This window comes from Populus trichocarpa, chromosome 16 (assembly GCF_000002775.5).
Source record: "Populus trichocarpa isolate Nisqually-1 chromosome 16, P.trichocarpa_v4.1, whole genome shotgun sequence".
Lineage (NCBI taxonomy): Eukaryota > Viridiplantae > Streptophyta > Magnoliopsida > Malpighiales > Salicaceae > Populus > Populus trichocarpa.
Genome location: NC_037300.2, coordinates 14,224,457 through 14,245,158, shown reverse-complemented (window position 1 = coordinate 14,245,158; position 20,702 = coordinate 14,224,457). Strand labels below are relative to the sequence as shown.

The following is a 20,702-nucleotide window of genomic DNA, read 5'->3' as shown; positions in this document are numbered from 1 at the left end:
TTTCTTGGCTTAGAAGAAGGGATTTTTATATCTCAAAGTGGTTACACCAAAGATATTCTTAAGAGGTTCAAGATGGAAAGCTGCAATCCGGTATCAACTCCAGTTGAGAATGGAGTGGAATTGAGGAAGAGTAAAGTTGGAAATGTTGATCCAACTTACTTCAAAAGCTTAGTAGGAAGCTTAAGGTACTTGACATGTACCAGACCGGATATACTCTACGGAGTTAAACTTATCAGCAGATATATGGAGACACCAGACCAGTCTCACTTGAATGCAGCCAGGAGAATTCTTCGCTACATCAAAGGAACAATAAATGAAGGTATGTTTTATACTGCAAGTAAAAACTTCAATCTTGTTGGCTTCTCGGATAGTGATTGGGATAGAGATCTGGATAAAAGGAAAAGCACAACGGGATTTGTCTTTTTCATGGGAGATACATCTTTCACATGGTCATCCAAAAAGCAAAAAGTCAAAGACGGCAACCACCACCAGCCGCCTTCACACTTGAAGTTTTATTTTTCTTACTTTCAATTTGTGTATAAATAGACAACTAAGTTTATGTTATTGTGAGTGAAAAAGATAAGAGAGAAACACTAGAGAAAAAAAGATAGTGCGTATTAAGAGCTTTTGTTTATTTCATAAGTTTCTTGTTGTTAAAATAAAACAATGTGTTTTATTCTTTCTAAGTATGTTAAAGCCACCACTAGTAATTTCTCCTCGCATCAGGAGTATGCCACAGCGTTAGCTTGACGATGAAGCCTAATATTTAAAAATATTAGAAACAGAATCAGCAGGAAGCGTGTTTATGAAGCAATGCCGTTACAGCTTTAGCTTCGGCTACCTACACAACCTTTTTTTTCTTTTAGTTTCCTTGCTAGCTGCCTGTATGCTTACTGTTTTCTCCCACTACCTCTAACGGTTATGACTGCTGCGCTGCCCTCGTTCCTTATCCGTTTCTAGGTATCTGATATTTGACAGGGGTGTGTGTGTGTTCGATACACGTACCCATGTCCTGGCTCGATCGGTTATTTTTTCAAGTTTTCTTTCATTTTTCCATGTAGTTGGAGTGTCAGAGCTTCCATGCTCGTATCCAAGTGTCCAATGTTGGACACACGGATCCTCAAGGGTGGAGACAGCATAGGAGAAAACTATTTCAGCAAGATACAGCAAAGACTCTTCCTGCCTACGATTATCTATGTCATAGATTTGCTCCTTTAAATGCTGGAATGACATCATGTCTTAATTTTTCCGCTTTTCTTTTACTGGCTAATTAGCATTTGGTCCTGAGTGTTATTATGGGCTCACAGCAGGCAGTTGAATCCAAGTGGAAAAGGATACGAAATGCTTTGTGATGATGTCAGTGTTGATTGATCTCTGGATTATAAATCAGTGGTGAGTCTTAGTTTTTATTTAAGGGTAGGTTAGCTTTCGTGAAGACGACTCTTGGCATCAATGCTCGTAGCTGCTGTTTAACTTCTTTACAGCCCCATTCATCGTATAAGGCCAGTGTTCATGAGTTTTTATGCTTTCTTGCTCTTTTTCTGTTTAGAATATGTGATTGAGTGGCAGTTACTTTGCTTTGTTAGTCATGCTTTTTATAAACTAGGAAACGTTTTACATTGTCATTATTCTGCATTAGCTCATTTGTAGAAGTATTTTTGCTGTGCCAGGAAAATGGAGAATTGATAATCACCTATCTAAAAATAAACTAAAAATTCAAAAATAAAGAGGAAAATAACAAAATTAGTTGAAATAACATCTTTTAAGTTTAATTTAAAAATCTTCCGAATTGAATGTTACGGGTTTTTTTTTTCCAAACTATTCATTAATTTGGCGTGAATAAGCCTTTTCTTGAGCTTAAATTTGTCCTCCTAGTTTATAAACAAGTTTACTATGTTTTCCACATTATTCAATTATAACAGATCCACGACTGATTGTTCAAAACTATTAGATTCTTCACACTCCACTGCATCAATTCTCACTTTCACGTAGTTCAAATATAATTTATATCCAATTGATCAAAACCTTTTGCATCAAATTCTACCAGTTAAGTAGTAGCTCCCTGGACCTCCTTGGCTTAGGTGGTTGAAGCGATAAGACCACCATCACTTCGTATTGACTTGATGCTCAAATCAAAATGGTTTAAGACGTTTTGAGAAGATGTATCCCTAACATAAACATATCTTTAAGACGTTTCAAAAAGGTCTTTTGAAGAGCAAAGAGAATAACTTTTCTGGAAGATCATGGAATGATTTGAAATGTAACTGTTCTTTCCTAATAAGGAGCTGAGTTCTAGTCACCGTAAAGGTCAAAAGTTCTGGCTATGAAACTTAGCAAATTCTCTTTGTAATTTGTAATTCTAAGACCACATCCTATATTTGCATGCACTAACAGTCTATTGATTCAGATTTATCTAGCTGACTGAAAAGAAGGGCTAGAAATCATTGAAAACTTGCCTGCTAGGCCTTGCAAGTTGCAAGTTATGTCAAATGATCATAGATTCAAAAGGGATAGACATATGGAATGGTCAGAGTCTATATATCTATAGTAAAGTTAATGTTGTTTGGCACATCCTATGTCTTGATTAGGGCCAACCTTGAGGAAAGTCAGAACTCATTCTGTTAACTGTTACTTGTTCATGTATATATATATGAACTAGCTTCTCATTTTCTCCTCCATTGAATGGTGAATATTGCAGCTGAAATGGCTTATCTTGAGACCAAGAAATATCTTAGCACCATTGGCTTTCTTGTCATCGTTCTATGCCTATTTCCTGCAATGGATGACGCTACTGCAGTTGTAAGTGCTAATATCCTTTCCACTCCATTCATTTCTATTTACTAACGAAGCCAAGTTATTACTACTGTCATCTATCATGCTGCAAGTACTCTAATCTCTAATTTCATGTGATTGAAGTGGCTAAATCATGGAGCTGATATTAGCAATACAAGAAGTGCAAAGGGAGAGGTGCTAATCAATCGATTGACAGTTAAGAATTTGCGGCTAAAATGGACATTCTTTGCCGGTAAAGACATATCTGCAACTCCAGCAATAGCCAATGGAGTTGTATATTTTCCATCTTGGAATGGATTTTTGTATGCAGTTAATGCATTCAACGGTGCTTTAATATGGAGGCAGAACCTCAGTCAGCTAACCGGACTAAATGGCACCGGAATCGTAGTGAACGTGACCGTGTCAAGATCAACCCCGACAATAGCCGACGACCTCTTGCTTGTTGGAATTTATGGGCCTGCTGTAGTGATTGCTGTCGCACGGGCCAGTGGGAGACTTGTGTGGTCTACTCAACTAGATCCACGCCCTCGAGCACAGATTACGCAATCCGGAACATTTTACAACGGGTTAGTCATATGAACAACTAGATTTCTAGACATACAGTTGTAGTGCTACAATCAACCACTAACATCACAAGAAATCAATTGTCTTTTCCGTTTTTGTTCCATAGAGCTTTCTATGTTGGAGTTTCGTCACTAGAAGTAGGTTTACCTGCTAATCAGTGCTGCACTTTCCGAGGTAGCATGGCAAAGCTAAATGTTCGGACAGGCACCACCATATGGCGAACATACACGCTACCTGATAACGAAGGCCAATTGGGAGGCTACTCAGGAGCTGCCATTTGGGGAAGCAGCCCTGCTATTGATGTAACTAGGAGACTGGTTTTCGTCGGAACTGGGAACCTCTACACGGCTCCTCGAGAAGTGACCCAGTGCCAAGAAGCACAAAATAATCAGACAACAAAACCAGCCCAGCCAGACCAGTGCATCGGGCCAGATATCCACTTCGACTCAATTTTGGCTATCGATATCGATACTGGAAGGATTAAATGGTCAAGGAAACTGAGTGGCTATGATGTTTTTTACTTTGCATGTTTGGTTCCTAACAACCCCGATTGCCCTCCAGGACCTAATCTGGATGCAGATTTTGGAGAGGCACCCATGTTGCTTACCATCACTGCTAACCGAACTAGACGTGACGTTGCAGTGGCTGTACAAAAGAGTGGCTTTGCCGTGGCTCTAGATCGAGACACTGGATCTATAGTCTGGTCTAAAGTAAGCACGAAGAAACTAATGAAAAATAATAGAAAAACCAAAGGGTTCTTCACTAACAAGTACTGTATATCCTCAAGATCATAACTTTCGCTAATATATAAGATCTGATTTCTATTTATGTAGCTGGCAGGACCAGGTGGTTTGGAGGGAGGAGGGATATGGGGGGCAGCTACAGATGAGAGGACAGTGTATACGAACATTGCCAACAGCAATCGAGAGAGGTTCACACTGGCGCCGTCGAACCAGACAACAACAGTAGGAGCATGGGTAGCACTGGATGCAAACTCAGGCCAAATATTGTGGTCCACAGCAAACCCCAGCAACGAAGCTGCTCAAGGACCCGTAACAATAGTAAATGATGTACTTTTTGCAGGATCGGTGGCTCCCAACGGCCCCATATATGCAATGGATGCCAAAACTGGCAATATTCTATGGTCATACAACACTGGTGCGACTGTATATGGCGGTGTATCAGCAAGTTACGGGTGTATCTATCTTGGAAATGGTTATTCAATTGGCCTGGCAAGGTTCCACCCTTCTTGGACTGGTGGAACTTCACTCTATGCTTTCTGCGTTGCCTAATTAGTGGCAGCTCGATCGACCTTGGCGATATGAACGACCCTAATAAAACTATCTCCATTGTCTCTATTCCCTCAGTGCTGAAATAATATTTGTCTTTTTAAATTGAGACAATATATAATCAAAAGCTGCGTACTTTATATGATAATTAAGTAACCTTATCTCGATAAGAGATCACATGCAACAATATCACTTCTTTTTATTAAAAAATTTAAAAACAATTCAAAAAATTAAATTAAAATCATATTATTTAAATAAATAAATAAACCTGGTCAACTAGGTTATAAGTTGACTTATCGAGCTTAGATCAAGAACCGAATAGGTCTGGTTATAGAACCTGATAGATAAGTGACCAGATCAAAACCAATTCGATAATTAAAGCTCTTGTCTGTGGTTTGTCCTCTTATTATTAATTAAACACCGAAATAAATGCTCACCAGTCCCATTAAATGTGTGCTTAATTATCGCAGTTTTATCTAATTAATCAAACTTGAAATAAAATAAAAAAAAGTGATTAATCTTACTCTTGATTAAGGGAAACAGATAATTAATCATTGAGATCTGCATTAAGCTACTGATCTGATCACTCACTGGCTTATGGCCACAGCGTTAGCTTGACGATGAAGCCTAATATTTAAAAATATTAGAAACAGAATCAGCAGGAAGCGTGTTTATGAAGCAATGCCGTTACAGCTTTAGCTTCGGCTACCTACACAACCTTTTTTTTCTTTTAGTTTCCTTTCTAGCTGCCTGTATGCTTACTGTTTTCTCCTACTACCTCTAACGGTTATGACTGCTGCGCTGCTCTCGTTCCTTATCCGTTTCTAGGTGTCAACTCTCTCTCTCTCTCTCTGAATTTGGTGTGCTTTTAATTAAGTTTTTCTGTTTGGTTTCTGACAAAGTGTAGGAAAATTGAAGAAATCTGATTACGACGTTTTGTATTATTGTGTGTGTGTGTGTATTGTCTCGGTTTGTTAAAGCTTAATTAAGTAAATACAACTTTTCTTTTCATTTGTTTGAATTTTGAATTCTCAACTTTGCACGTTCGATTGCTGAGAAAATGCAGGAAATTTGATTGCTACATTTTGCATTATCTTTTGGCTGTATGTATGTATTTATACGTGTAAGTATACTTATGTTTGTGTGTGTAAGTATTTTTGTATATGTGTTTTCTGTTGGTTTAAGCTTGATTGATACATAAATTCTTTGCATTTAATGTTTTGAATTTTGAATTCGTAAGTTAATTTTTCTTTTTTGGTTACTGAGAAAGTGCAGGAAAACTGAAGAAATTCGATGGCCACATTTTCCCTTTTTTTTTTTTTTGCTGCGCTGTTGTAATCACTGTTTGATTAAGCTTACTTAATTCCGAAAATTTTAACTATAAATAAGATATTTCAGGTTAAAAAAAGAGACGAATTTTCCCGATTGCTTCACTCTAAAAGGTTAGTACTGTGTAAGAAATTAATCAGTCCTTTAAGTGAATTTGAAGTTCGCTAGCTTTGATTCTTATTCTATGATCACATGGATTGGTGATTACTAACTGGCTTTACGCAATTGAGGATTAGAAGAAGTTAAGAAGGCTGAAAAATTACGTTCTTCAATTGCTTTTGCTTTATCATTTTAGATAGGAAGGAAGGGAATTTCTTTTGCTTTTTCTTTTTGTTCTTCTTAGTCCTTTACAGTAGGTGATTTTGATGTGTTTCATACTTTTACGCATTGGATCTATGTCCTTGAAAAATTGGAGTTTGTGGCATGATTATGTGTGTTTAGGGAGACTTTGTTAGAAATTGGAAGAACTTTTGAGACGATTATGCAGGTGAAACCTATGCTGCTCGGACCCGGTATCTGATATTTGACAGGGGTGCGCGCGCGTTTGATACACATACCCATGTCCTGACTCGGTTATTTTTTCGAGTTTTCTTTCATTTTTCCATGTAGTTGGAGTACTGTCAGAGCTTCCATACTCGAATCCAAGTGTCCAATATTGGACACACGGATCCTCAAGGGTGGAAACAGCATAGGAGAAAACTATTTCAGCAAGATAAAGCAAAGACTCTTCCTGCCTACGATAATCTATGTCATAGATTTGCTCCTTTAAATGCTGGAATGACATCATGTCTTTTTCCGCTTTTCTTTTACTGGCTAACAAAGCATTTGGTCCTGACTGTTATTATGGGGCTCACAATAGGCAGTTGAATCCAAGTGGAAAAGGATACGAAATGCTTTTTGATGATGTCAGTGTTGATTGATCTCTGGATTATAAATCAGTGATGAGTCTTGGTTTTATTTAAGGGTAGGTTAGCTTTCGTGAAGACGACTCTTGGCATCAATGCTCGTAGCTGTTGTTTAACTTCTTTACAGCCCCATTCGTCATATAAGGCCAATGTTCATGAGTTCTTATGCTTTCTTGCTCTTTTTCTGTTTAGAATATGTGATTGAGTGGCAGTTACTTTGCTTTGTTAGTCATGCTTTTTATAAACTAGGAAACGTTTTATATTGTCATTATTCTGCACTAGTTCATTTGTAGAAGTATTTTTGCTGTGCCAGGAAAACGGAGAATTGATAATCACCTAGGTGGACATTTCATCAGCAGACTCTATGATGATGCTCTCATTTTCTGTGGCCTTGACATGGTCTTTATTGCTGCTTTTCCTTCACCATAGTGTGGCTGCCCTCCTTTCTGATAGACAAGCCCTCCTTGAATTTGCTTCTGCAGTTCCTCATAGCCCAAAACTTAACTGGAACTCTAGCACCCCAATATGCACCTCTTGGGTTGGTATCGCTTGCAACACAGAAGGCTCCCGTGTGGTTGCTGTCCACCTCCCTGGTGTTGGACTCTATGGTCCTATTCCAGCCAAAACACTTGGGAAACTGGATTCCCTAACGATCCTCAGTCTCCGGTCCAACTTCCTTAGCGGGGATCTCCCAGCAGATTTACTCTCCCTTCCTTCGCTCCACTCCATATATCTTCAACATAATAATTTCTCAGGTAACATCCCATCTTCCTTCTCTCCCCGGACTAGCATGCTTGACCTTTCATTCAATTCCTTCACTGGACTTATTCCAGCTGCCATGCAAAATTTAACACGCCTTACTAGCTTGAGCCTCCAAAACAATTTACTCTCAGGACCCATACCTGAATTCAATATATCAGGGATCACGCAATTAAATTTGAGCTACAATCTCTTGAATGGTTCTATTCCAGCTGCCCTCCAAAAGTTTCCTACCTCCTCCTTTGAAGGGAACAACATGCTATGTGGACCACCACTAAAACTGTGTAATGCATCTACCCCTTCACCTTCTCCGAGCCCCACTTCCTTACCACCACCTCCAACAGTGACTAAAAGACCAAGTGATGGCTCCAAGAAGAAACTAAGTAGGGGATATATCATTGGTACTGCAGTTGGAAGTTCTGCATTGCTATTGTTTCTACTTGTAATGATTGTGGTTTGCTGTGTGAAGAAAAAAAGTGGTGAAAGTAATGGTGTGCTAAAAGGGAAGGGGGGCAGGACTGAGAAGCCTAGTAAAGACTTTGGGAGTGGGGTGCAAGAAGCTGAGAAGAACAAGCTTGTGTTTTTTGAAGGTTGTTCTTGCAATTTCGACCTTGAGGATTTATTAAGAGCTTCAGCTGAAGTGCTAGGAAAGGGGAGTTATGGGACAACCTATAAGGCCATCTTGGAGGAGGGTATGACGGTGGCTGTGAAGAGGTTGAAAGAAGTGGTGGTTGGGAAAAAGGAGTTTGAGCAACAGATGGAGATTGTTGGGAGTGTAGCCCGGCACCCACATGTCATGCCTCTTCGCGCTTATTACTACTCCAAGGATGAGAAACTCTTGGTTTATGACTATGCACCATCTGGCAGCTTTTTCACGGTGTTGCATGGTATGTTTCGCTTACCATCTTGTTCTTTCCTCCCTTCTTTTCCAAGACTTGCTCCTCTTCTTGCATGTTTCGGTACTGATCAGCGATTATAACTAGACTTTGTATAGCATGCTTAAATCAAAAAACAAGTGCATAGAATTTAATCTGCATCATACTTTGGTGAAAAGATAGGATGATTGTGTTAAGCTTGGGATTATTTGAAATGAAGAACACAGTTAATGGCTTCCTCTATTTCTGATGGCAGTTATATCATTTTTAATTGTCTGATTCCTCCTGTCATCATAATTCTCCGTATGTGACCTGCAGGAAACAGGGAAGTTGGACGAACTGCTCTAGATTGGGAATCCAGAGTAAAGATCTGCCTTGGAACTGCAAAAGGCATCGCCTATATCCATTCTGCTTGTGGAGGGAAATTCATTCATGGCAACATCAAGTCCTCCAATGTACTCCTGATGCAAGACCTCCACGGATGCATCTCAGATTTTGGTTTAACTCCTCTATTGAGTTACCCTAGTGTCCCATCAAGAAGTGCAGGCTACCGGGCTCCAGAAGTGATCGATACACGAAAATCTACTCAGAAATCTGACGTCTACAGTTTTGGTGTTGTCCTCCTTGAGATGCTGACGGGAAAAGCACCAGTTCAATCACCGGGGCATGATGATGTGATTGATCTCCCAAGATGGGTCCAGTCTGTTGTTCGAGAGGAATGGACAGCGGAAGTGTTTGACGAGGAGCTAATGAGATACCAGAACATCGAAGAGGAGATGGTAGAGATGCTTCAAATAGCAATGGCTTGTGTGGCAGTGGTGCCAGACATGAGGCCTACCATGGAAGAAGTAGTTAGGATGATTGAAGAAGTCGGGTCATCTGAATCTGAGAACCGCCCATCATCAGAGGAGAACAAGGGATCAGACACATAAAAACCTCATAATTAATATGCCACACTTACCACATCGAGATTTCTGTTTGAAGCCAGTTCCAGAACGACGATCTTGCGGTGAAGTTTCTGGCTAAGACTACAGAGGCTCTCATGTAAGTGCTTAATTACAAGTTCCTCGCACTTCGATTGTTTTAGAAATTTAGTTAACAAATTTGGTGTGACTAGCTCTTGTTTCCTCCTTCCTAGCTATCATTGTAACAGTAGTGGTTTCTGAAAAAAACAAAAATTTATACTTGCCTTGGCTTATGAAACTGTTAATCAAGGTGTGATATTTAGTCTGCTTCTTATCATTCTGGGGCGGGTTTTTTGTTTTTTGTTTTTTTTTTTTTTTTTTGACTTAAACGCATGTATAACCAGCTGATTACCTAATTCAACGGTAACTTTCCCGGAACCCAATGGCATGAGCCGCCGATCCAATGCCATGCCTGATTACCCATCGCTTCACCATCATACATTATTCTGAAAGGAATCTTGAAGCTGTCACTCCTCCTCTAATTTCTTGCTGCAGCTGCTCAGCAGTTGGAGACATTTGATGACTGTTGATTTGTTCCTCAAACTAATAGATCTTTTTCATGCCAGATTGTGCAGGACGTGAAAACAGGGGGTAGTTGCAGGCAGCTTCTCTTCGTTAAAAATACCCGTAACAAGGAAATTAACACTGTTTTTTGAAAACTAAAAGAAGTTGTTTTTGTTTCATTATATAAGAAACGAAAACGTAATTTAATGGGAGAAACAAACAGGGGTAAAAATATAAAATTAATCTGTTTTTTTTTTTAAAAATAATTCTTGTCTTTTTTTAAAAAAACAACAAGGATAAAAACACAGCCTCTCTTTATCTTAATTGTGTTTGTGTCACGAGACAATAATCAAATTTTACCCAACGTACTCTAGACAAGGATTAAACTGGAAAATAGTTTCGGTTATCAAGTCAAGGAGCCAACTACTAGGTTTTCCAAGCAATCAACTTTATTAAAAGTTGACCCAATAAAGTCAATCAAGTTACTAAAGACTCAACTGAGTCATAAAAGCAAGCAAAAAAAAAGCGCATTTTTTTAACGGTAACTTGCCTTACTATTAATTAAAAAAAAATCTAAAAATACTTAAATGGTATGGCAGAAAGAGTCGGTGCACCAAAATATAGGAGAATAAAATCCTTGTACTAGATTGAGATAACATGTTTTGATTTGATTGAAAAAATTAAAGTTCATGTACTCAATTGAGAGTTTACTACTAGTGTGATTGTCCTATTTAGATGATATAGCAGCAATCAAATATCAACACGTTAGTTGGCAGAACGATTTTAGTATTCGTAGAGCATTAATCAGGTGAACAAGTCCGAAGACAAACAAGGCCAGCGCAGTTCATCGGATGAAATTGTAGAACGAAGGCGGCATTCTAAACTCAGTACCTTAATAAAGTGTCTATTCAATTACATTTTACAATCCCTACTGGCAGTTCTGTAAATTTGCAACTGTTGAATCTTTACGGATACAGAATGATTATATATATATATATATATATATAAAAAGAAAGTTAATGAGAGAGAGAGAGATGTACGTATTAAGTTCAAAATTGTTGGAGTCACATAGGCTTTCTCTTCTTCTGCAGTTTCTGCAATTTTCTCCACTTGAGGTATATCTGATATGATAACCCTGAGAAGACCATGGCTACACATCCCCATTGTTTTGCTGACAGGGGATTGCCACTAAGCACTGAAGAAACCACAATGCTGACAAACTTGCGGGTTGTGGTGATGGTCGTGTTGGCAAGAGACCCGAATCGGCTAATGGTTAAGAAGATGAAGTTCTGGCCCACAGCACCGCACAGGCAGTAGAGCAAAATGTCCCATGCAGCCTCTGGATGCTGCTTGCAGAATTCGATTGCCTCATAGCCAATACCATGTGGCCAGCCAAACATGTAGATCAGATTGTATATGGTGCCCCACAAATTCATTCCCAGCATTATATCCCAAGCACTTGTCTTTGGATACCTGAACAACACAGAGAGATATGCTTTAGAAATGAAGATGTATATAGAGTGAAAAGAAGAATGAGTGTGACATATCCCCAAGTTTTTTTTTTTAAAAAAAAAGAGGAAGAACGAAGAAAGGGAAACTTCTGGAGATACTTTCCAACATTATATCATTATTCACATAAACCTCATAGCCGCCCCAGTTTATTTATTTCACAAAGATGTGACCAGATGATATTATTATGAAAGGAGCAAGATTACAAAGAGATCAATGAGATTATGGCCTTGTGACACAGAGAAAGCCTGGCCTTAGCCAATATGACAACGACTAAATGACAGAACAGAGCAGATCACCTCTGCATAAACTCAAGCCCTAACAGAACTACTCACAAACTCCACCGAGACCTAAGCAAAGAAACTATGGCCTTAAAATGAAAACGGCAAATAACAATCAACACAACTGAGCTCACAAGCAGCAGATTCGAACACCAGCTATGACTCTTAGAAATTCAAATACCAATCACTCAGATTTCAAAAGCTTAGTGAGTTCAAGGAACTAAAGTTCTAAAACCAAGCCCCTTGGCTCTTACGTTTCCCCGACAAATAAGTCTCCCCCCTGCTGACATACAACAAGGCACAATTGGAAAACCCATTTTTGTTACTGAAATGGCACCACCACCCAAAGATCAACAAGAAACAGATAACATTTGAAGCAGGAAAAAATCCGCAAAACCAAGAGCCTTCCTGGTTATGTTGAAGAACCAATGCACTTCAGTAGATATCCCTCATACATCAAACAACTCAACATAACCATCAGCTACCAAGCACTTAGGACTCAAACATTCAATTGGCAAGCTCCAGTCTACAAAACACCACCGGACTCAATACTTTTTCCCAGGACGCTGAAACCACTAACAAACTTAGATAGTGTTACAGGCCATTAAACGAGAAGAAGATAAACCCCTATATCAGAGAGAAACAACATAGCCTGCCTTCACAGTCTCCCACTCCATGAAAATAAAAAAGATTCTTTCCAGAAAGGGCATCAATTTAGAGTCATACGAGAGGATTTTTCCAACAGATTAGCTAAAGATCTTCCTAGGAGGAGTTGCATCTCAGTTCACCTAATAATTACTGGAAATAATTGCTTCTTCATTAAAATGATGAAACAAACAGAACAGAACCAATTTACTTCAACTTTCTGACCTCTAAAACGACAGAAGACCACAACAATATGACACACAGCCAGCAGCTCTGAAATAGTAAAAAAAATCAAAAACAAAAGCAAAAGTTTGGACTGAACAAGTAAACATACCTTGCTGTAAGTGAATCCTGAGTCGCATTAGTAAACCCATCAAATGCAAGGTTCAAGAAACAAAGACCATATCCAATGGGTGCATTTGGATGTGCTAGCTTATTAATCGTCTTCGAGCTAGTCTGAAATCATACCAACCAAAAGCAAGAACTAAGAACAATCACACAACAACAACAATCACAAAGCAACTAATTAAATTTGTTCCTCACCTTCAAAAGAGCAAATGTAGACACCCCTCCAGCAACAAGGAAAGTACAAAGATACTCGGGAACAGTGTAGCTTACTCCATATACCAAACAACCCATAAACATCACTGCACAATTCAAAATTCCCAATCCACCCATCAGTTATTCAAGATAAATTACTAGGTGCTTCCTCGCTCACATATAAAAGTGGAATCCACCGTAACAACCACCCATACCAGATCCCACTTTTATCCGAGCAAAGGAAGCACCAGATCAGAAGTACCCAACTAGGGAAGGAGGGACCGACCTGGAATCATTTTGGATGATTTGGCCAAGACCTGGGCAGGGTAACTGATATACTTTAGGGCTTCAATGCCCATAGCAGGACCAATTGTATTTGTAATGCCAGGACTCCAGTATGACCACCACGGAGCGCCGCCGCTGCCCGTCGACCAAATCTTTATCACTGAATTGAACATAACAAATTAAATTTATTCATTTTAATTTAATTTTTTAAAAAACAATATTAAATTAGAAAAACAAATACTCACTTATATAAGACCAAATTAAGCAAACTACACTTTGCACCAGATTTAAGAACGCAAGCTGCTCAAATCTCTTCCCGTCTGCACCAAATCGCTTCGTCGATCTAAATAAAAATTATATTCAAAATTAAATAATAATGCTTTCAAATTTGATTTATTAATAATTACTAAAAAAATAAAAAGTAGAAGAAACTAACTTACAGAGTTTCTTGAAGAACACCTTGATATATGTAAGCCGACCAGATCCCGGCTACGCAAAAGGCCAGCACCAAGACTCGCCGGAGGCTGCTTCCGCCGCGTGCCTCCATTTTCCGATTACTTGGCTGCTTCTATTTTTCTCTTTTGAGAAAAAGAGAAGCAGAAACAGAGAGATCGCAATTCGCAACAAAGGGTGATCACGTGGAGAAGAAAGACTGACCCTTTTTAACGTAACGGCCTTCCAACTAACTGCTACGTAAATTTTCCACGTGTTTGTTTCTTATTGGCTAAGCGGCTTCACCTCTCCTTTCTCATTGGCTGCTCATACGTTACTCACTGTATCGCGCACGATGGTTGCCGATGATAGAAGATATTCAAATTAGACGGCTGTTATTGCTCATGATTTTTTTTATTTGGACTAGCGTGTAGGAGAATTCTTTATTTCTTGGTGATGATGTGGCGAGAAATGATTGGTTATACGTGAGCACGTTGGAAAATGTGAGGCGCCTTGCGTGACGGCAATAACACGACGCCCCTTGAAGCGTTGGTTATTTAGCTAGCCGACAGGTCGTACGAGATAAAAAAAAATAAAATAGACGACTCGTCCTTTAGTAAACAAAAGAGCAGAGATTCAAGACAAAATATGGTGTGCGTGTCAAGTTATCAACTCTGCATGTTATCTTACACTTTGATGAGCAAACATGCTCGGTATGTTTAAAAAATACAGTGTAATGGCTCGAATTTGGTCCGTCTCTACTGCATAAAAATTTGTATATGGGCAAAAAAAAATAAAAATGGATGGAAAGAAGGAAAGATTATGTATCCTAGCTCAAGCCCTAATTTGAATCATCTTTGCTGACCAGGTCAGCACCACTGACATATTTAGCAACAAATGATATTAACCGGAAAGGAGCTCCTATTAGTGGAGCATCCGTGAGCGGCACGCCGCTCTTATCTTCAGCTTGCATCTCCACATCTGGAACTTCATTATCATCCAATGGGATTTGCACAATTTCTTCTGCGTCAGGTTCTGAAGATTGTGGGAGCACCGCAGCAGGGGGATCTGCGTCTAAGGACTCTGACTTAAGGCCCAATGCGGACTCGCTTGATTCAGACATGGGAGGAGTTCCATTGGCAAGTTCAGAATTTCTAAGAATGACATCACTTCCGGCAGATGAAGAAAGACTAGCTGCTGCCTTTTGTTGGTCAAGTTTAATGTACAACTCATTCACCTGAGAAACAAATATAGAGTTAGGTGATTAAAGTCATCATACTTGCTAACACATTCCACATGAATGCAAAGGCAAACCGCGCACCCAAACCCACGCAAACACATGCATGGACCTGACAAACTTGGTCTCAACACCCACTTAAAGACTATACATAAAGCCTCATTAAAAGCATTGGAATTAGTTAAAGAAAGAGGAAAGCAGAATTGCAGTCCATTACTTTCTCAACAAGTTCTGCATTTTCAGTGATCAATTTGTCCACCAGCGCACAAGCTGCTTCAATCTGGGAGTTCAAGTCCTCTTTTTCAGCATCATTCTACATCAGAAACAGCGACTTTTCAGTATGTTTAATCACAATTCGTCAGAAATGTGAACAACAAAAGAACATAGCATCTCAATGTACGAATGAAAGTGTACAGTGCAGAAGTGTTCAGCAGCAAAAACTCAGACATGTGACCATAAATTTAACTTCCAATAAAAGCTCACAAGCAGGGCACTGGATGATAAACCTTTCCAAGTTCTGATGTGTTAGCAGAGGAGATGCTCTGTTGAGTCTCAACATTTTGAAGCTGTAACTTCAGGTCAGAGACACTTTCCTTCAGCTGTTGGTTTTCTTTCACGAGACTATTCCTGGAATATTCCAACTCCACCACCTGCCAGGCTTTGTTTTAATTACCATATCAGAACAAAAACAAGGTTATGCTGCATAATGACCGTGCCCTACACACACTGCCTCTAGGATAACCAAATATATCAACAATTAGCTTGAACAAGAAGAGCACATGAGAACCACATTTACAAACACATTTGAAGTTCAGTAGGCAGCAACAACAGAAGCAGTGATGTGACCATAACTACATGGATAAAACTATATACCTGCATTCGTAGACTTGTGATGTCGATATTCATTCTACCAACAATTTCTTTGGTTGTATTCTGTGTAGAATCATTGATATGCAAAATTAGAAGCATATACATTAATGCTTTGGTAATTCAATCTCACGACTATAAAAAGGATAAATACGAACTGCAGTAGATACATGCTTCAACAATGCAGGAGTAATGGAACATCTTCAAAATATTTATTCTCGTTTTTCTTGAAATCTTATTGCATGTTATTTCTTATTTAGAAATTATGGTTATTATAGTTTACCATGACCTTCAAATTTATTTAGTCGGAAGTTATACTGTTTAAAACTTTATTCCATTTCCTATTAAGTTTTGATAATTGATCTGTAAGCATTCTCTTTTCCTCCTTTCGTTTTTGCTGCCTACAAGAGAACGCCCACATTATCTCTTATAGTCATCACTTTGATTATTAAGGGTTAAGAATTGAAAACAGTTTCTCCTCCAATACAATTATTCTTGTTTTCTCCTATTTCATTTGCTCTACTTCTCTATCCTTTCTTCTCTTCTCCTCTCCTCTCCTACCTAAATCCCTCTGTGTGTACAGCATCATTGTGGAAGAACCCTCCAACTCATTTCCAACTTAAAAATTTTAACCAGTTTATCCTCTAATACAATTCTTCTAGTTTTCTCCCATTTCATTTGCTCTAATTCTCAACCCTTTCTTCCCTCCTCTCCTTCCTAAATCCCTCTCCGAGTACAACATCATTGTGCAAGAACCCTCCGACCATTTCCAAGTAAACAACATACAATGAGCACCTAACCACTTTTTTCTCCCTTTGCCATGTATAGAGTTTTTTATATGCATATATAACTGAGATTTTTCATTTATCAAAAGAGAAATAAGAGGCACTTGTCCCAAAGAGCTTTACTTTCTAGCCAACTGCATACACTAAGCATGGCTGATGAAAATGTTTTAGCACCTGATCTATTTTCCAAAATCACCCTCCTAAATTAGAAACTTTTGAAGATAGAGAATTATATTTGATTCTCAATAAGAAGTAAAATAGAAGAGTAAAGAAATACTACTTTGCCTTTTCAATAACAGAATCTATATTTGGGAACAAACCAAAAAAAGAAAAACAAGACACTCCGTTATAATGGAAGCAGTGCAAATGAAGTTGGCCAAATGTAAATATGCTGTATTTTCAATGGGAAAAAAAAACAAAGGAAAAGGTAGGCCCTTCTGTAGACATCATCTAGTAGTCTAGATATCCCAAAACCCAAGAAACGTTAAACAAGGACAAATCTCCACTCAACCACATTTCAATTCCAGCACCTGCACGCTTGAATGCATATGATACAAGATGAAACAGCCCAGTATCCAACAGGTATGTGAGAGCTCAGCTCACTAATTAACCAAACAAAATCCTTTGAGAAGGGAAAAAAACAGGGGAAAAGGCAAACACAATGCACATAACAAGAGGTACCTCTGATACAGCCCAAGAATCTTTCTCACTATCTAACTGTCCAATTTTTTCCTCTAGGCTTGCCTGTGGAACATATCACAAAGCTATTCAACTACAGAGACAAAATTTCTAAGGAATTATCGAACAATATTTCTCATGAGCGCACAACCAAAGACCAAAAATGAAATATGTGATGCCAATCATCTAAACTCTTCTTATATGGTTTCATTAAAAAAGCTTGTGAGGCAAGAAATATACCAGTTTTAAACCCAGAGCAGCCTTCTCATCCAGTAAGAGATTAAGTTTCTCCTCCAGGCCAGCCTGCATTTGATGTGGCTATACATTAACAGCTCATCTTATAAGCTGCATGCATTCAGTATTAAAATTCCATGGTTTGATGCTTATGATGAAAACACAGCTGGCAACCTTATAAGAAGCTCGGTATAGTCAACTTGCATATTTAAACATGGTTTTTCAATGATGGTTCCAACTTCCAAGGCTTACCATGTTAACGAGATATGCCCTTGAATGTGTTAAATGTTCCAAATGAGAGAAGATTTTGTTATAAGCTTATATAAAACCAAAAGTACCTCTTTCAGAAACCAGAAATCCTTTTCTCTCTGCAATTGCATGATTTTCATCTCTAAACCAGCCTGCAAATTATCCATTTAGGCCAGACTGTAAAAGTAGTATAAAATTCACAAAGATTTAGATGCCTGTTTATATCACCTCTTTCTGCATGTGCAAATCATTTTCAGTTTTCAATTGTTTGATTGTATCTTCAAAGGTAGCCTGTAAAAGGTATAGTCAGGTGACTTCCTCTTCCCAACAAATATCAAACAAAAAGATTGGAACTTTAGTAACATGATTGAAAGAGAGGAGAGATAACACTATTTTCCTATCCAAACATAATACATTTCTCAACACAATATTTCTATCTAAACATAAACTCAGTGAGTTTCTCCATCTATCTAACAATTATGCTACCTCTTTCTTTACGCACGAATTGTTTACACTTCTTAATTGATTGATTGTTTCTTCTAAGGAAGCCTGCAAAAAAAATATTGCAAACAAGGACTTGCATGATTAGGAAAAAGTAGAAAAAACTAGCCTCTTAGAAGTTGAGGACATTAATCCATTTCATCCCACCATTAGATGCATTGATATTACCTCTTTCTGTATGTGTGAATCATTTTCATCTTGTAATTGTTTGATTGTCTCTTCAAAGGTAACCTGTTAAATGCATTAAGTTACTTCTTGCATGAATTAAAAAGAATGCAGTGAGTTTCTTCATGCTTTGCATAAATGTTAATACAAAGAAACTAATTCAATATTACAACACAAAATGTGTGAAGTAATTCAGAAAATTTTGGCAAGTACATTCCCACAGTTAGATTAACCTCAAAGTACCTCTTTCTGTATGTGTGAATCATTTTCATCTTCTAATTGTTTGATTGTCTCTTCAAAGGTAGCCTGTAAGGCAGTAAGTTACTTCTTAAATTAAAACAAAAAAAAAAAGGTAAACATGACAACAGGAAGAGTCTTTTGCACAAGCACGCATGCACATGGTTTTTCACAAAATATAATTCAGCACCTGTGTCTTTATGAGTGAATCGGTTTCATTTTGTAAATGTTTGATTGTATCTTGTAAAGCAGCCTGTACAAAAGAAAAAAAAAATTACTATTTAAAACTAATGTTAAAAACAAAGATATCCAATTATGTAAATAAATGATAGAGAGAAGAGGGAAAGAATTAAGAATGAAAAGCCAGCTGACTGAATGTGTCACCTCTCTTTGAAGCCACCACTGCTTCTCTGCTTCAGCCAAGATGGACTGCAAAACAGAATTTTAAAACGATGGGATCATTAGCAGCAGTCAATCCTACAGAAAATCTAAATGCAAGTAGCAAAATGAAGAAGAATCTGAAAACACGTAGCAACTGGAAAATGGTCACACGTATTATCCAATCTTTCCTTAGCACAAGACAAAAAAAAAATGTAAACAAAAAGACATTAAAATACACCATGAACCAAAATCTCAGAAGTTTACATTAAGGGATACAAAAAATACAAATTGTCACATCTTGCCTACTCCCACAAATCTTCCACAGAAAAAACTGAATAATAATGATTTCACAAATTAGACAGGGCCATAAAAATTTAAGCAAGCTGCCAGGCTTCTGAATTTGAATTTGTTGACATTATGAGAAGTTCCCGCAACATCAAATCAAGAGAATCATGGTTCCAATTCTTACAATCACATCAAATCAAGAGAATCATGGATCCAATTCTTATAATCACAACACTGAAAGCCAACAAAAAAAAAAACAAAGGAGGGGGAGCTTCAAGACGAGAATCGTACACAAAATAGAGCAGTAATACCATGCCAGCCACACTTACATTGAATTAACCAAAACGTTCATCTGAGTGACCCAAACCAATCAGTGCAAGAAACACATAAATAAAAACTTTTTTCCAGACCCCTTGCTAGCAAAACTACAGTGATCATGGTAGAGTGTAGCAAATGACAATGGGATTCTCGGGTTATCACTATTAATCAAAACTTAACTTAATTTATGAAAAAAACACAAAATCTTCACCTCTAACATATCAATAATCAAATCATACATATGATCTAACAATTTCTTTCTCTTTTTTTTTCTTTTTCCATTTTTTATTAACAAAACTAAGTGGTTAATTCTCCATTTATTTATCAATTAATAAACTAAGAACAAATCAAACCCACCTAGTAAGACAAACACAAAAAAACAATAAGAATTGGATTAAAAAAAAACTTACAGATTGTGGTGCTACTCCATTGGGCTTATCATTATGTGTATTAAAATCCTCCACATCCACAGCATCACCATTTGAAGATACCTCTATTACTTGATTATCATTCTCATTACCATGATTCTGCCCATTGTTGTTGTTGTTATGATGATCAACCGACACGTCGTCTTCCGCTGCTTGATTACTATTACTATTACCATGATTGTTCTGTTTGTTTTTCTTTTTCTTGTTTCGCTTCTTCTTCTTCTCTTCCTCCATTTTTAATAAATTAAAGAAAACCTGCAATCAGATCAAAGTTAATTAACTGATTAATTAATTATATAAGATCTCGCTTTCATTTCTTGCAATCAGATCTGAATAAAAAAAATCAGTACATTCGATAGAGATCGGATGCAATGATCTCTAATACATACTGATGCACTGAAGAATTCGTCTTCTTCTCAAGGAGAGTGAAAAGGCTGTAAACTAGTCGTCTTTCAGCGGGTAACGGTTTCTTGTCGTTGATGGAATAAGAAGAGGAGAGATGTTCTGATGGCTGATGAAAGAGAGGTATGCAAATCAAGTGGCTGTGATTGTTGCTCAAACTTGGTATTTATTTCGTGCATAGCTGTAATAAAATTCTTTCTTTTTTTTTTTTTTTAGTATCAAAACAAGTAGTTTGGAAGAAGAAGAAAAATCAACGTTTT

At 37.9% G+C, this 20,702-nt stretch overlaps 4 protein-coding genes across 16 annotated transcripts; 2 read left to right on the top strand and 2 right to left on the bottom strand.

The window, feature by feature from the left end:
- Positions 1-761: 761 nt before the first annotated feature.
- On the top strand, positions 762-9,745 carry LOC18106361 (probable inactive receptor kinase At5g58300). 4 transcript variants are annotated; one of them, XM_024587266.2, is made up of 4 exons: positions 5,197-5,474; positions 6,045-6,088; positions 7,194-8,526; positions 8,833-9,745. In XM_024587266.2, the coding sequence occupies exons 3-4, from the start codon at positions 7,245-7,247 to the stop codon at positions 9,444-9,446; spliced, it is 1,896 nt and encodes a 631-aa protein (XP_024443034.2). In that variant the 5' UTR covers positions 5,197-5,474; positions 6,045-6,088; positions 7,194-7,244; the 3' UTR covers positions 9,447-9,745. The 4 variants fall into 4 exon arrangements, with proteins under 4 accessions (XP_052303683.1, XP_024443034.2, XP_006374053.3 ...); XM_052447723.1 differs by lacking the exons at positions 5,197-5,474; positions 6,045-6,088 and adding an exon at positions 762-960; XM_006373991.3 differs by lacking the exon at positions 6,045-6,088.
- On the top strand, positions 2,187-4,715 carry LOC18106362 (uncharacterized). Its single transcript, XM_052447725.1, has 4 exons — positions 2,187-2,799; positions 2,917-3,359; positions 3,464-4,067; positions 4,191-4,715. The coding sequence occupies exons 1-4, from the start codon at positions 2,683-2,685 to the stop codon at positions 4,647-4,649; spliced, it is 1,623 nt and encodes a 540-aa protein (XP_052303685.1). The 5' UTR covers positions 2,187-2,682; the 3' UTR covers positions 4,650-4,715.
- A 1,114-nt stretch (positions 9,746-10,859) lies between the features above and the next one.
- LOC7482606 (UDP-galactose/UDP-glucose transporter 3) lies at positions 10,860-13,895 on the bottom strand. The gene is made up of 6 exons (XM_002323054.4): positions 13,684-13,895; positions 13,489-13,586; positions 13,245-13,403; positions 12,962-13,065; positions 12,753-12,874; positions 10,860-11,456 (listed from the first exon to the last, which is right to left on the bottom strand). The coding sequence occupies exons 1-6, from the start codon at positions 13,788-13,790 to the stop codon at positions 11,048-11,050; spliced, it is 999 nt and encodes a 332-aa protein (XP_002323090.2). The 5' UTR covers positions 13,791-13,895; the 3' UTR covers positions 10,860-11,047.
- A 415-nt stretch (positions 13,896-14,310) lies between these two features.
- On the bottom strand, positions 14,311-20,634 carry LOC7472488 (uncharacterized). 10 transcript variants are annotated; one of them, XM_024587268.2, is made up of 15 exons: positions 20,391-20,633; positions 20,023-20,295; positions 19,013-19,057; positions 18,819-18,881; positions 18,635-18,697; positions 18,395-18,457; positions 18,212-18,274; positions 17,954-18,016; positions 17,815-17,877; positions 17,483-17,545; positions 17,246-17,308; positions 15,786-15,845; positions 15,419-15,562; positions 15,130-15,225; positions 14,311-14,912 (listed from the first exon to the last, which is right to left on the bottom strand). In XM_024587268.2, exons 2-15 carry the CDS (start codon positions 20,272-20,274, stop codon positions 14,517-14,519), a joined length of 1,497 nt encoding a protein of 498 aa, XP_024443036.1. In that variant the 5' UTR covers positions 20,275-20,295; positions 20,391-20,633; the 3' UTR covers positions 14,311-14,516. The 10 variants fall into 10 exon arrangements, with proteins under 10 accessions (XP_024443036.1, XP_024443035.1, XP_024443038.1 ...); XM_024587267.2 differs by having other exon boundaries at positions 20,430-20,631; XM_024587270.2 differs by lacking the exon at positions 18,212-18,274 and having other exon boundaries at positions 20,430-20,633.
- Between the last annotated feature and the right edge of the window lie 68 nt (positions 20,635-20,702).

Excerpts from the sequence above, each read along its gene's own strand:
- LOC18106362 (XM_052447725.1), top strand. The coding sequence starts at position 2,683 with ATGGTGAATATTGCAGCTGAAATGGCTTATCTTGAGACCAAGAAATAT. Across the intron at positions 2,800-2,916 it reads TGGATGACGCTACTGCAGTT|TGGCTAAATCATGGAGCTGA; the intron begins GTAAGTGCTAAT and ends ATGTGATTGAAG. Across the intron at positions 4,068-4,190 it reads GATCTATAGTCTGGTCTAAA|CTGGCAGGACCAGGTGGTTT; the intron begins GTAAGCACGAAG and ends CTATTTATGTAG.
- LOC18106361 (XM_052447723.1), top strand. The coding sequence starts at position 7,245 with ATGATGATGCTCTCATTTTCTGTGGCCTTGACATGGTCTTTATTGCTG. Across the intron at positions 8,527-8,832 it reads CTTTTTCACGGTGTTGCATG|GAAACAGGGAAGTTGGACGA; the intron begins GTATGTTTCGCT and ends TGTGACCTGCAG.
- LOC7482606 (XM_002323054.4), bottom strand. The coding sequence starts at position 13,790 with ATGGAGGCACGCGGCGGAAGCAGCCTCCGGCGAGTCTTGGTGCTGGCC. Across the intron at positions 13,587-13,683 it reads GGTGTTCTTCAAGAAACTCT|ATCGACGAAGCGATTTGGTG; the intron begins GTAAGTTAGTTT and ends ATTTTTATTTAG. Across the intron at positions 13,404-13,488 it reads CTTAATTTGGTCTTATATAA|TGATAAAGATTTGGTCGACG; the intron begins GTGAGTATTTGT and ends TGTTCAATTCAG.
- LOC7472488 (XM_024587268.2), bottom strand. The coding sequence starts at position 20,274 with ATGGAGGAAGAGAAGAAGAAGAAGCGAAACAAGAAAAAGAAAAACAAA. Across the intron at positions 18,698-18,818 it reads ATTCACTCATAAAGACACAG|GCTACCTTTGAAGAGACAAT; the intron begins GTGCTGAATTAT and ends ACTGCCTTACAG. Across the intron at positions 18,458-18,634 it reads ATTCACACATACAGAAAGAG|GTTACCTTTGAAGAGACAAT; the intron begins GTACTTTGAGGT and ends TGCATTTAACAG.